This window comes from Salmo salar, chromosome 17, assembly GCF_965601325.2.
Source record: "Salmo salar chromosome 17, fSalSal1, whole genome shotgun sequence".
NCBI lineage: Eukaryota > Metazoa > Chordata > Actinopteri > Salmoniformes > Salmonidae > Salmo > Salmo salar.
The window spans coordinates 55,784,105-55,796,661 of NC_138307.1; the positions used below are offsets into that span (position 1 = coordinate 55,784,105).

Consider the following 12,557-nt stretch of genomic DNA (forward strand, 5'->3'; position numbering starts at 1 on the left):
TGATGGACTAATCTGGGTCTGGCAGATGCCAGGAGAACACTACCTGCCCCAATGCATAGTGCCAACTGTAAAGTTTGGTGGAGGAGGAATAATGGTCAAAGGCTGTTTTTCATGGTTCGGGCTAGGCCCCTAACGCTACAGCATACAATGACATTCTAGACGATTCTGTGCTTCCAACTTTGTGACAACAGTTTGGGGAAGGCCCTTTCCTGGTTCAGAATGACAATGCCCCCGTGCACAAAGCGAGGTCCATACAGAAATTATTTGTTGAGATCGGTGTGAAAGAACTTGACTGGCCTGCACAGAGCCTTGACCTCAACCCCATCGAACACCTTTGGGATGAATTGGAATGCAGACTGCGAGCCAGGCCTAATTGCCCAACATCAGTGCCCGACCTCACTAATGCTTTTGCGGCTGAATGGGAGCAAGTCCACGCAGCAATGTTCCAACAGCTAGTGGAAAACCTTCCCAGAAGAGTGGAGGCTGTAATAGCAGCAAAGGGGGGACCAACTCCGTATTAATGCCCATGATTTTGGAATGAGATGGTTCGACGAGCAGGTGTCCACATACTTTTGGTCACGTAGTGTATATGGAAACACAAACATACTGTATCAGACCTCACATTAAAAACGTTATGTCTCACACACACTTCAGCATCAAAGCGGATCTTCTTCTCCTCCAGTATGCGAGCGCTCTCCTCCCTCTGGTGGTCAAACTCAGACTTCAGGAAGGTGTAGTCGTACCGCAGCTTGTTATACTCAGACCTGTACTTCTCAGTCTCCTGCAAGGAACACAGAGAACAGGGCTGGTTATAGTCAAGGAGGAGAAACAGAAAAAGTTGAATTTGAACGGATGTACTGTTTTGTCATTCTCAATAATCTGACAGTTTAAGTGTGATGGCCCACCCATCCCTGCCCTCAAAAACATTCAACACTTAGTTCTCAAGCGGTTGCTGTGGAGATAGCAGTTACAGCTGTGACAGTTCGAGAGCACGGTGGAACTAAAGTGTGAGAATAAGTTAAAAGCTATGCAAAGCAGCTGAAGCTGGATAGAAGCAGTACGAAGCATGAAAAACAGAAGCAGAGGCAGGCAGAGGTAGTTAAAAGTAGTCAGAAGCAGTGGAGAACAATAGAACAGTAAATAGCATTAGAGAACAGACAGAAGTGTTCTGGGGCGCGAGGCTCACCTCCTCCAGTTTGTTGAAGCGCTCTCTGACAGGCCCCTCCATCTCCTGCTGCACCTGGGCCCTCAACAGCTCCAACCGCTGGGGGGTCAGCACCTTACAAAACAAACCGACTGCTATACACACTGGCACAGAGACAGAAACACTGCCATACACAAAGGGGACACTACACTAGTCAGTAGGTGTGTTTTCTATGGACTAGCTCCAGTACCTGTAGTCGTAGTTCCTCCAGCTCCCTGGTCTTGTCCAGCATCTCTCCTCGGAGTTCAGCCAGCAGCAGCTGCAGTTTCTCCTGGGCGGTTTGCTTGTCACTGAGGAGACGCTTCAGCTCTCCCTGCCCCCGGGTAAATTCATCCTGCAGCCTGGGACAAACACAGCGAAGGAGATATATACAAGTGTGAACACATCACACCATCAGTATTTATGGTATTACACACACACACTTCTCCCGGGCTGTTACCTGGTATGTTCAGCCTTGAGAGTCTGGTAGTTGATCTTGTGGTTCTCACATCTCATCCGCTCATCGATCAGCATCTTCTGCAGCTCCATGTCGGGCCCCTCCAGCTTCACCGTCCCCCCAGGGTCCAGGCATGGGAGCAGGGGGCCGGACTGGACAAGGGCAGAGGGGTTCATCTCGCCCCTACTGGATGGACGGATATAGCGAGAGAGAAGAACAAGGTTAGGGAAAGCGAGAGCTGTGGGTTGTTCCACTCCATCCCTTTTCAAATACATCATCCAATTAGTAAGAAAGATTGACATCAAAGCACGATCCACTTCTTCATCTCCACAAAGGCTTTAGCTCAACAAAATGAATCATAAAACAGAACCAACTTCAAAAGGGAAGAGACGGGCACTGCTCTCCTCTGTTTGCAGGTCAGACATGGTAAAGACTGATGTTGAAAGGATGGTACGACGGGTGGGATGGGGCAAATTGCAGTTGTTACCATGGTGGTTCTAAATTCCCCAGCTATTTGTGCAAATGACAGCCGCTCAGGTAACTACACAGCCTCGGTCTCAAATGATTTCTCCACTTTCTGTTGTGGATACGCGTGGTCAAGTGAGGGATGATTATGCTTGATTGCAAACACTGCACTCGACATATTGGCCTCATCTCAAGCACACCACCCACCCTGGAGAAATGTAGCTAGCTACCCAAAGAACAAAGACAGAATGTCAGACGTACCAAATACAGACAAGGCGATCCAGCAAAGACAAACAGTCCCAGCACTGAACACTAAACAGTTCAGCTGACTGTCTTACCCGGACTATGCAAGTACTGAGTGGTGAGTAACGTTAGCTAACGTTAATACTTGATAGCATAACAACTGTGTTTTGCTGATCACTGTCGCACAAAAACAAATAGCAAAGACACAGATATCCAAGCTGTCATCAGTAGCTAGCCAGTCATCTAGAGAAATAACTAGTTCTACTCTTTTCGAAAGTGGCGCTTTAACTGCCACGGTTCTAGCCAACTAGATAGTTAGCTTGCGTGCTAACAACTGGTCACTGAACAATGTCAAATCAGTTATCAAGCTAACTTACAAGTTAACTGGCTAGCTCTTGGGCACAATTTAGAATGCTACCACTTTAGCGATGATAATGTTTTGATCGTTGCTTACCTCTTGAACTCGATTCCTTGACAAAACGAGCTATCCTGCAGAGAACTACAGACTCGCACGGAATCATGGGAGATTTATCTTAACTCTACTTCAATTTTAGCCCCATGTGGTTAAATGGCAACATTACATAGGCTCTTGGAAAATAAGTCAGTCCTGAACACTTGCTACAATGAATTTAAGTTTTCAGTTTGATCCATTTTCACAAATTGAATAAAAAAGGTTCTGCGGTGTATTTTGTCATTTACCGGTAGATGTTAAATAACTGATGCCACAGACGACCTGATTTCAGACAATGATCACACACACTGATAGTCAATGCTCATTAGTAGATTGTCATGACCAGTTTTATTTCTTGGTGTTTTTTAACCACATTTGGACTGTTAACAAAAGTCCACAATGTTCTAGGTTCTCCTTTGACACATTGTACAACATACACCTACCAAGAGTACAGGGATAACGTAGTCATGCCGCCCGGATTATTTTTCAATACAACCCTGTAACAAAACGGGAATGTTAAAACAATTCTCTCCTGTAATGAGCTCATATTAACAAAAACAATTAGATCTAGGCTACATACTCAATGAGTAACATATGGTAAAAAATGTTAGTTTCAACAATAAAAAATATTTGAATCATATGCATCTTCGCTTTCGCCATACTAAGTAGCTTTGGAATCAGATGGAATTAATGTCTGGATCAAATCTACTATTCAATTCGTAAACACGAGCGGCCTAAAGAAATCTAGTGATTTCCACATTGCATAGTGAGCTACAGTGCTATAAGAGAGGAAAGGTAGTGTCAATCACTGTATTTATGTATTAACAGAAGTATGGATAGCTTAAGATAAACACATGGCTTTCTTCCTATGGCTACAAAATAGAAATAAAGACAATTGAATAAATGATAATAACAGTATCCATAAATATCAAATGGTAAATGAACAACATAAATTGATGGGACTCAAACCCTCACATTCCATACCCACAAGGCATGTAAGAAGTGCTGTGTTGGAATCATGTTATACTTACAAAAATACTTCTGCATGCTGAGGCTGAAATACAACCATTGACTTGGCCCAAATTATAAATACACAAAATGTCGCACTACTGCTCAATTCAGGTTTGCTACATGTTAATTATTGTGAAGCAGTCGCTGGCCGGTTGATCATCATCATCCCCATTCAAAACCCCTTCATACACTAAGGCACATTCACTCTGTTTGACAAGAGGGGAAATTCTCTGGTCATAGCATCAGTTATCTATTTAACTTCAAAAATACAAATGGGAGTACAACTTTTTGTACACTATAATGTAATACAGTGTGGTCAAATGACAGGTGGAAATTAACACAGGCAACAGTTATGTACAACAATTAGAAAAAACATAAATAACTTAAAAATCTGTAAGTTCTGTACAGCCTTTTTGTGAGGGACATGGCTCGGGTTGGAAAGTAGTCATGCCCTCTGACTAGTTACATCATCTTTCCTGGGTATCGGCAAGCGTCTGGCAGTCCATCTTTAACCTGAGCTGCAAGACATGAGGAGAAAAAAAAAACAATAAGTCCTCTAACATCAAACTCTAAAAAGAGCAAGCCTGACAATGGCAAGGGACAACTCATCTCATATAAACCTTTAAGGTTTAGTCAGATCAGAGCAGAGCTTGTTCACCTGTCTGCTGCCTCCTGTTCTGCCTCTGTGGGGCTGCCGTCTGGTTGTGACGACGAGGCTTTGAGTTTACTGGCATCTGAAAGGAGACAGAGCCCATGGTTAGAGAACACTCAGTTGTGACAGTCAGTATGCCACCAGAGTACTGATTCAGAGTCAGGATAAACACCCCCCACCCCCCGTCTTGCCGCGTACCCTGTAGCCAGCGGATCTGTGTGGCGGGCCCGTAGCCCTGCTCGTTCTTGGCCGCGATGCGGAAGACGACAGCTGGCCGGTTGGGGGCGGAGCTGTCGATGTAGGCGTTGGCCAGGTGGGCGGGGCTGACGGTGCAAGAGGTCTTGGTGCCGCGGTAGATCCTGATGAAGGCCAGCTGGCCAGGGCGCTCAGAGCTGCTGGACCGGCTCTTCCTCACAGCCAGGTACATGGAGTACTCCAGGATCTTACCTGACGGGGAGGTGGGGGAGTCCCATGTGATGTGGACCGAGTCATTAGCCTGAGGGGAGGGAGGAGTGGTTGATGGATAAAGGATGAGGAAAAGCAGCTAATTTAGGAGAAACTATGATACACATATGATAAAACTAGAAATATATTGTGGAACTAGAAAGGCAGCAAGAAATCACAATCTCCCATGTGAGCTCTCTGAAGCCTCTGTTGAACAATAACGAATGCTGGCAGCACATTCTGTTAATGTGCTTGGCCTCATTTACACCCCTCGTCAGTAACCTTCTCTGTGTGTAAAGCAGGCTGTAGGGGTGTACTTTACCTTGGTGATCTTGACAGCTGAGGGCGCTCCGGGAAAGCCGGGCTGGCAGGTTTTAAACTCGCTGGCAGGGCTAAAGTCTCCCTGACCACAGCTGTTGATGCCTGCTACTCTGAACCTGTAGGCTACACCTGGACACAGCTCCTGCTTCTCCCTCCACTCATAGTCCTGAGGCCCCTGCAAATTCATCTGTGGGAGTGTGGTGTGTGTGTGTCAAATTGGGAAATCAATAAACAGATTAGAGACAAATTAACAAAAATGACTGCTAGCTGAAGATGGTTACTGCATGTTATCTGCACACATTCTGGGGCATGTTTTTCATTATATACTGTCATTTAAGATTCAAGCCAAGATGTGGCTTACCTCTTTAGTGTTAGTGGGTCTGCTGTAGATGGTGTCATTCTCAGGTGGCAGGTAGTAGTGGGTAACCTCAGAGAACAGGGTTTTGAACACTCCAACATCAAACCACTCAGACTCATCTGATTTCTCACCAGATACCTAGAGGGCACAGACAGGGATTACTTCCTTCAGTCTCTGTAGTAGAAAAATGAATAACTTCTTTAGTATTCTAATCCCACCTTGCATCTGACCGTGGTGGGATCTGAGGAAGTGCTGTCAGGTTCTTGTCCTGTGAATGAGGAAGGACTCATTGGTTATGCCGATGATATTCAAACCATACTAGTAAAAAGCTAGCTTGGGGTCCATGCTGTTACCTGGCTGGTGCTCACTGCTCGCCACTGTGTCCGAGTGCTGGGAGGTTTTTGTGGGGTCCCCCTCCTGTCCCAAGGGCTCGGCGTGTGTTTTTCCACTAGCATCACTTTCTCCCTCTGGATGGGGGTCTCGAACAGCCTCTGACACTTCCATGGGAGTCACCTTCTGCCCTGCAGCCACCTCCTGGCGTGCAGGGGGAAGAGACCGCAATATTCAGTGTCAGTCAATGTAGCATTAACTAAATCGGGATGTAACATTTAGCTTAGCTGTTACGGTCTCAATGGCAGTACTAACACCATCTGAATATAACACTTTCCCCGCACTGTAGCTAAGACAACTGGATATGTATGTAAGGGGTCACCATCTGACCTGTTGGGATGTCTTCTGGGCTTCCTGTGAGGTGGGGTCGTCTGGGACCTGAGCTGACTGGACATCTGGAGGAAAATCAAGCATAGCTTTACATATATACCTCTTCTTAGCCTGCTTCAACCTTCAACCCTGGCCCAGTACAGACGTCAACCCTGGCCTTGAGAGTGGACCAGATGTCCCTGGACAAAGGCTTCTGCTTCTAAACCACTTTCAAAGCCAATAGCTTGGCATCAGACAGAACTCCTCTGAAGGCCATGTGAAATTCACTGTTGTCATTCCTATTCAAATTAGTGGTCTCTGATTGGTTGTGTGTGAGCAGCAGGTAGATTTCTCCTCTCACCTTGGTCCTGGGGGTTCCTCTCCTGGGCACCTGTACTGGGTCGGGCTGTGGGGTTGGCTGGGGTGTTAGAGGGGGAGACGGGCTGCAGCTGGAGGATGTAACACTCTGCTGCAGGTAGGGGGCGCCAGGCCACATGGAGCATGTTGACGGTGGACTTGACCAGTAGTACTGCTGCTGGGGTGGAGGGCCGCTCTGAAAACACCACAAGTCACAGTTAAGTTGTAGCAGCAAAATGGCCTTGCAGGTAGCAAGTGTGAGCAAATGAGAAATACTCTCCACTGACTTTCCTAGTTAAATAAAGGTTTTTTTTTTGTTTTTTTTAATATATACAAATATGCTTTAAAGATGGTATGACTCTGCAGCACATTGAGCTACAGTAATAAGACATATGCTGATATTAACAGTATCCTTGTCCCTCTTCTCACCTGTCTCCAGATACCACAGGTCCTTGCAGCACACCTGATAGTTCCAGCTCTTCCGGTAGCCGTCACGGCCGCTCCAGATGTAGAGGCGGGAGCCGACAGAGGCAGCACAGTGGCCTGCCCTGGCTCGGGGTCCCCCGCTGCTGGGCTGGGGCTCTTCCTGGTCCCCCTGGTCACCCTGGCTCACTGTATGCCCCTGTTGCTGATCTGGGCCTAGGCTCTGCCATGTCATGGTGTCTGATATCAACAGGAAAAGGGGTAAACTGTTCAAGCACTTTGTAACATCTGCTGATGTAAAAAGGGCTTTATAAATACATTTGATTGATTTAACCTTACTGGGTTCAATTCAATATGATGATTCTCATAATATGAATTTAAATGGAATGCCGGTTATGTGATTAGTCAGATACCCTAAGTGATAAGCTTGTAATAATGAGTATGATTCTGACCTAAGTTGAGCACGGATAAGGAGTTGGTACAGATCCATTCAGCTCCCAAGGCGTTAGGTTTGTCTGTCTCTGGAACAGGGACCCATCCCCCAAAAACATACATCCTTCCCACACAGAGGCAAAGAAAAAAACAAACCCATATTAGGCAAACATCCATGATGCCACACAAACATATACAGCACGCACAAAATACATATTTCCATTACTTGTTTTCTATAACGTTGGCAGAGTGAAGGCTTCTGGGTAGAGGAGGGGGTCCTTTAGTGTCAGGTATAGACCATGTCATAGATTCTAAAGAGCAGACAGAAGAGAGTGGATTCAGAGAGCCAGATAGATTACCTCACTTCAATCAGTTCATCGCCACAAACACAAATGCAAGGTTGCAGTTTATGGAAACTGAAGGTTGGTTACAGCAACCTGAATTCACACCAAGGAGGTTAGTTCATTCAAAGTGTTTTGGTCAGATTGTGGTTCATCAAAGCAAGGTAGTAGAATGAGATGAGGTTACCGAGGTCAAGCTGCCAGAGGTCGTCAAGGCGACTGCCTCTCATCCCCCCGAAGATGTAGAGTTTGGGGGAGCCTGTCCCAGTGTATGCTACCGACGTGTGGGACTCTCGAGCCCACGGACCCACACCCTTAGTATCCGGAATGTTCCAACCCTTCACCCCTGACACTGACTGCAGCTCCAGCTCATAAAAGTCATCTAGGTACCTGCAGAGAGAAAACAGAGAGAGCCAGTGGGATGAGAACTAGCCTGGTACCAGATCTGTTTATGCTGTCTTGCCAACTCCTATGGTCATCGGTGTGGCCAAACAGATCTGGGTCCAGGCTAGATGAGAACATTAGTAACAGAGCAAGCATTAAGGTTTCTTATGATTATCACAACCCTCAGTACCCTGATAAGAGAAGCTGCGTTGGAGACTGTTGGAGCTAGGTACATAGCTCCATACCTTGGGACATTGCCATTAGGGTCCTCACTGTCATTGGCCAGTCCCCCGAACAGGTAGCACTTGTTCCCAATGAGGGTGAAGCTGTGTCCGAGGCGGGGACAGGGGGGCGGCATGCCGTTCTTTGGTGGCCTGGGTTTCAGCTTCTTCCACAGCCAGCGGCTCGCCTGATAGACAAGGGGTCAGAGGTCAACTATGGCATCTTATCCATCCGAGTGACAACATACAATCTAAGGGGGAAAGACGCTGTACTTATTTAGACCTTCCATCAGAGCTACAGGTCTGTGAATGACAATTCTGCAGCACACTTCACCTTATGCATAAAACATGACAAGACGATGCTTATTACTGAAGACGCTAGTGAGTAGGAGAGCCTCACCTGTAGCTCGTACAGGCTGTTGTTGTATTTGCCAAACTCCACCATGCCTCCAAAGACCAGGATGCGGGTTCCCTCACAGGCAAAGCCATGGGCAGCACAGCCTGGAGGGATGTCTCCTCTCACCGCTGGGAGAAACCACTGCTTAGAGACTAGACAAAGGGCCAGAGATCTGATCACCTGTGAATAACTCATGTTTACTCAATGATAATGCACTGTGTGACTATAATTACGCAATATAGCTTATAACTGCTGAGTCGACAATTGTTTGTTAGCTATCTAGCTATATTGCCTCCAGATTCTCAAGTGATCATCTGCTCCACACCACATCAATTGTATGCTAGCTAAGTTAGCTATTCTACACAGAAACTACACCCGATAACAACCATAGACAGTGGATAGAAATTTGGTTAGCTTCGCTAGCTAACGTTAGCCAAGTAAGCAAGCTGGTTGCTGAGTTTCAGAGAATGTTTGTGAAACTTTCAAGGCATCAACATATTAGTCGCACCAGATGGCTAGGAAAACCAAATAGTTAAGTTAGCTCACTTTTCAAACACAAAATGTGTAGCATCCATTAGCTAGTTAAACTAGTTAATTAACGCGTTAGCCTACCGGTGTTGTAAACATGGAGCTCCTCCGCTATCCCCTCGTTTCCACCTCCAAACACGATAATAAGTTCCCGAATAGCCGCTGCTCGGTGTCCGTGTCTTGACCGGGGAATAGGTCCAGTAAATGAGTTGACTTTTTTCCATAACGGGTCCATTGTTCCGTCAGGAACGCTACACACCGGGGTTCGGTCCATGAACGGTTACAGCAGTTTGGCGCTGTTTGTTGTTACCAGAGAGAAATAGGCGGAGCGAGGTGACAAACTCTCGCGTTGTTCCCTTCACCCAAAGCGCAATTCTAAACAGAGGAAGTTGCACATTTTTTGTATTGAATTTAATGGAAAAGTGTCAAATTTGGACTTCATAATTTTGTTGTTGCCAATAATAGGTGTTGATCCAATTTATGTATTTGTATTGCCGAAGTGATTTCTAAGCTACTATAAGCTATACAAATTCAGTTTTGACATCCAACCAACTTTAGGCTTGCCGAAATGCCAGAGAGAGCCACTCAAGAAATTGAGTTGAGCCAGAGTTTAACGTTTGATTTTAGTTTTAATCCTTGTCCTCTACTTATACCCTTGACCTACTTTGTCTGCATTATTTACTGGTAATACAACAAGCTACAACATTCAAGAAATATCCCGAAACACTCTTTCTCCAGCCTCACATGATGCAAGTGGAGAAGATCCACCATTTTTCTTAGAGAACCTCTATTTTAAAAGTGTGCTTGTGCGTGCGTATGCGTGTGTATAGACACATGCATTGACATTTTGAAAAAGTTGTAGATATATTCCAATGAAGTTAGATCTATATATATGTTTTTAAATATACAAGTAAGAAAGCCTTAAGATAGATAATTAACTTGTTTAGAGAGAAACATTTTGATAATTTGAGTGTAAAGTAGTAATATGTTGGATGAGTGTGTTGAGATGCATGCCAGCAAAGCCACTACACAACACAACACGAAATTAATTGCATTAACATTAATTGCACTAACTAGAGAAAGAAACCATTAATCTTAGACTTGGGACCACACAGCCACTCCACTGAATATCAGGCTAATGATTGCTTTGCAATTCTTGCTGTTAGCCACTGATTCCTTCAAAACCACTCATTGTTGAATTTGCGATTTCCAACTTGTTGAGCACCGATATGTTTTATCTATAATTTCTCTTCATTATTTATATTCATATGACAAGGATTAAAATGATTTGCCAGTAGATGTTCGACTTGAGACATGATGATGACTGCTAGCTAAGATTTTGAAAGTATGATGTTGACCAATCAAAGCTCCTGTAGATATAATGTGATTTGAGGTCATTTTATCTGTGGCCAATGACCTTGAGCCTTCATGGATGGGCACTTCTAATGTAACTCTAAGGCTGCACACAAGGGGCTGGAATTTTCTAGCTCTACCCTTAGACTTGGCGGTGACGTAGTGTCTCCATGAGTGACAGAACACTGAGCCAATCACGGCACAATGCTCTGTATTTTCTACTGGCTTGCCCCACCACCACAGAAAGCACTGAGCTAGGCTGACACACCTACATTTTGGAGCAGCCTTACACAAGAAACAAAAAAGAGGCCATGTTTGTATGCTGCTTTATTAACTCAATGATATATATATATTTTTTTTTACATTGTTTGCAAACTGATATGTGACATTTATGCCAAAATAACATTTGGGTGCAAAAAATGTGGGGCGCAAAACAGGTGGGGTAGCTGAACAACAGGTCGCCACTGCTCAATTATTTAACCTTTATTTAACTAGGTAAGTCAGCAGGTTGTGAACTCTGCAACCAACGTTTCCACTCAGAGAATGAGAACAGTAGGCTAAATGACTGTAATTAATACATGCATTAATATAAAAGAATGTAACAAAATCATGGGGGATTAACGGTACATTTACTAGGACTACTGGCGACATACTGGGGAATTGATTAACATATACAATTAAAGGGCAAACAATTCACACAATGAATTAGCAAGAATTGGCAGGAGACAACTGAGCGCATTCTGCAGAGCTGAGAGCATGCATTCTGGAGAGAGACATGCCATATTTTCACAACACACCCTCCGTTGTTGCAACATTTTAAATGATACTCAAGACACAATCAGCTAGGCCTATTGCCATACGCGCAGCCCAAATTGCAGGCTTCCCAAATAGGTGTAAACCTACGCACAGTTATTAAAAAATAATAATAATAAGCTAATGATCGCTTTGTGACTAAGTCATGCTCTCTGGTGAAGTATTTAGAATTGTTTTATTTTATTTAGACAGGAGTAATTAAATCATTTAGGAAAAACATCCATTTACTTTAGTGGAAGCCATCATCCTAATAGTGCATTCGCCAACTTTCCTTTCCAATTGAAAAGAATCTGAAACTAGATATTTGTATATAATGTCGAGATGTTCATGTCACCGCCCTAACCATGCGAGTCACCGTCCCAAAGGTAGGAAGGCAAGCTATAAACTGAGGTCTTAATATTATGCCCATACAAACGCATCGGGCTTCGCCTCTTCCTCTCTGCCGAAACTCTCACTGGAGAAAGCATCCGAGCGAGCAAAACATCGCCCTTATGGTCTGAAGGTTTTCACCAGCAACGAATTCTGCAGAAGCCCGCCCCCATTCATTTTCAACGAGGACACACAGAGAAATGTGCAGGGGATTGTGGGAAGGTGAGCAGAGAGAACACTGCTAGTGGCGCGGTAGAAAAAGTGGAGCTCCCCTCCACTTTATGCAAATTTCAACGGAAGCATTGTCAACAGGAGGCATATATGTAGCCCATGTATCTGATCCTGTCTGGACATAAATAATATATAATAATATAATGTTTTTGTTTCTAACTGTTTAGTTCAGCTTGCTCGGATGCTTTGTCTGAGATTGATGCATCTTTCTGTCAGGGCGCGTCTCGGTCAAATAAATGATTATTAATATTTAAATATTTGATTTGGACAAGGAAGTAAACTACAGTAGGGTGGGTCAGGACCCCTAAGGCCTGCCCATAACGCCGGCCATGTGTAGGCTACTGACCTATATGACTGCATATGTTTTGTGAGCCACAGTTTCCTGTCAGTGAGAGGAAACCCATGCATGAAACCGGAAAAGTGG

General features: G+C 44.7%; 2 protein-coding genes across 6 annotated transcripts in view; both read right to left on the minus strand.

The window, feature by feature from the left end:
- The window catches only part of LOC106576181 (centrosomal protein of 83 kDa), an 8,554-nt gene extending 5,682 nt beyond the window's left edge, over positions 1–2,872 (minus strand). For 3 of the 5 annotated variants that reach the window (XM_045699816.2, XM_082963885.1, XM_082963884.1), the window contains exons 1-5: positions 2,803–2,872; positions 1,644–1,826; positions 1,395–1,545; positions 1,187–1,279; positions 644–781 (exon numbers count right to left, since the gene is read on the minus strand). In XM_045699816.2, coding sequence (XP_045555772.1) covers positions 644–781; positions 1,187–1,279; positions 1,395–1,545; positions 1,644–1,816 — 555 coding nt within the window. In that variant the 5' untranslated portion in view covers positions 1,817–1,826; positions 2,803–2,872. The remainder of the gene's footprint in view (positions 1–643; positions 782–1,186; positions 1,280–1,394; positions 1,546–1,643; positions 1,827–2,802) is intronic. The other 2 variants (XM_082963883.1, XM_045699815.2) reach the window with 2 other exon arrangements.
- Positions 2,873–3,128: 256 nt separating this feature from the next.
- Positions 3,129–9,706, minus strand: LOC106576182 (host cell factor 2). Its single transcript, XM_014153159.3, has 16 exons — positions 9,452–9,706; positions 8,843–8,991; positions 8,467–8,630; positions 8,025–8,227; positions 7,723–7,807; positions 7,517–7,620; positions 7,071–7,304; positions 6,646–6,837; positions 6,306–6,370; positions 5,939–6,119; positions 5,804–5,853; positions 5,589–5,723; positions 5,229–5,414; positions 4,661–4,958; positions 4,469–4,544; positions 3,129–4,328 (listed from the first exon to the last, which is right to left on the minus strand). The coding sequence occupies exons 1-16, from the start codon at positions 9,639–9,641 to the stop codon at positions 4,319–4,321; spliced, it is 2,322 nt and encodes a 773-aa protein (XP_014008634.1). The 5' UTR covers positions 9,642–9,706; the 3' UTR covers positions 3,129–4,318.
- Between the last annotated feature and the right edge of the window lie 2,851 nt (positions 9,707–12,557).

What these genes read in the sequence shown, in the direction of transcription:
- LOC106576182 (XM_014153159.3), bottom strand. Translation starts at nt 9,641, where the DNA reads ATGGACCGAACCCCGGTGTGTAGCGTTCCTGACGGAACAATGGACCCG. An exon ending in CTTATCCGTGCTCAACTTAG is followed by an intron (nt 7,305 to 7,516) that starts GTCAGAATCATA and finishes TGTTGATATCAG; the next exon opens with ACACCATGACATGGCAGAGC. An exon ending in CAGCTGTCAAGATCACCAAG is followed by an intron (nt 4,959 to 5,228) that starts GTAAAGTACACC and finishes CCCTCCCCTCAG; the next exon opens with GCTAATGACTCGGTCCACAT.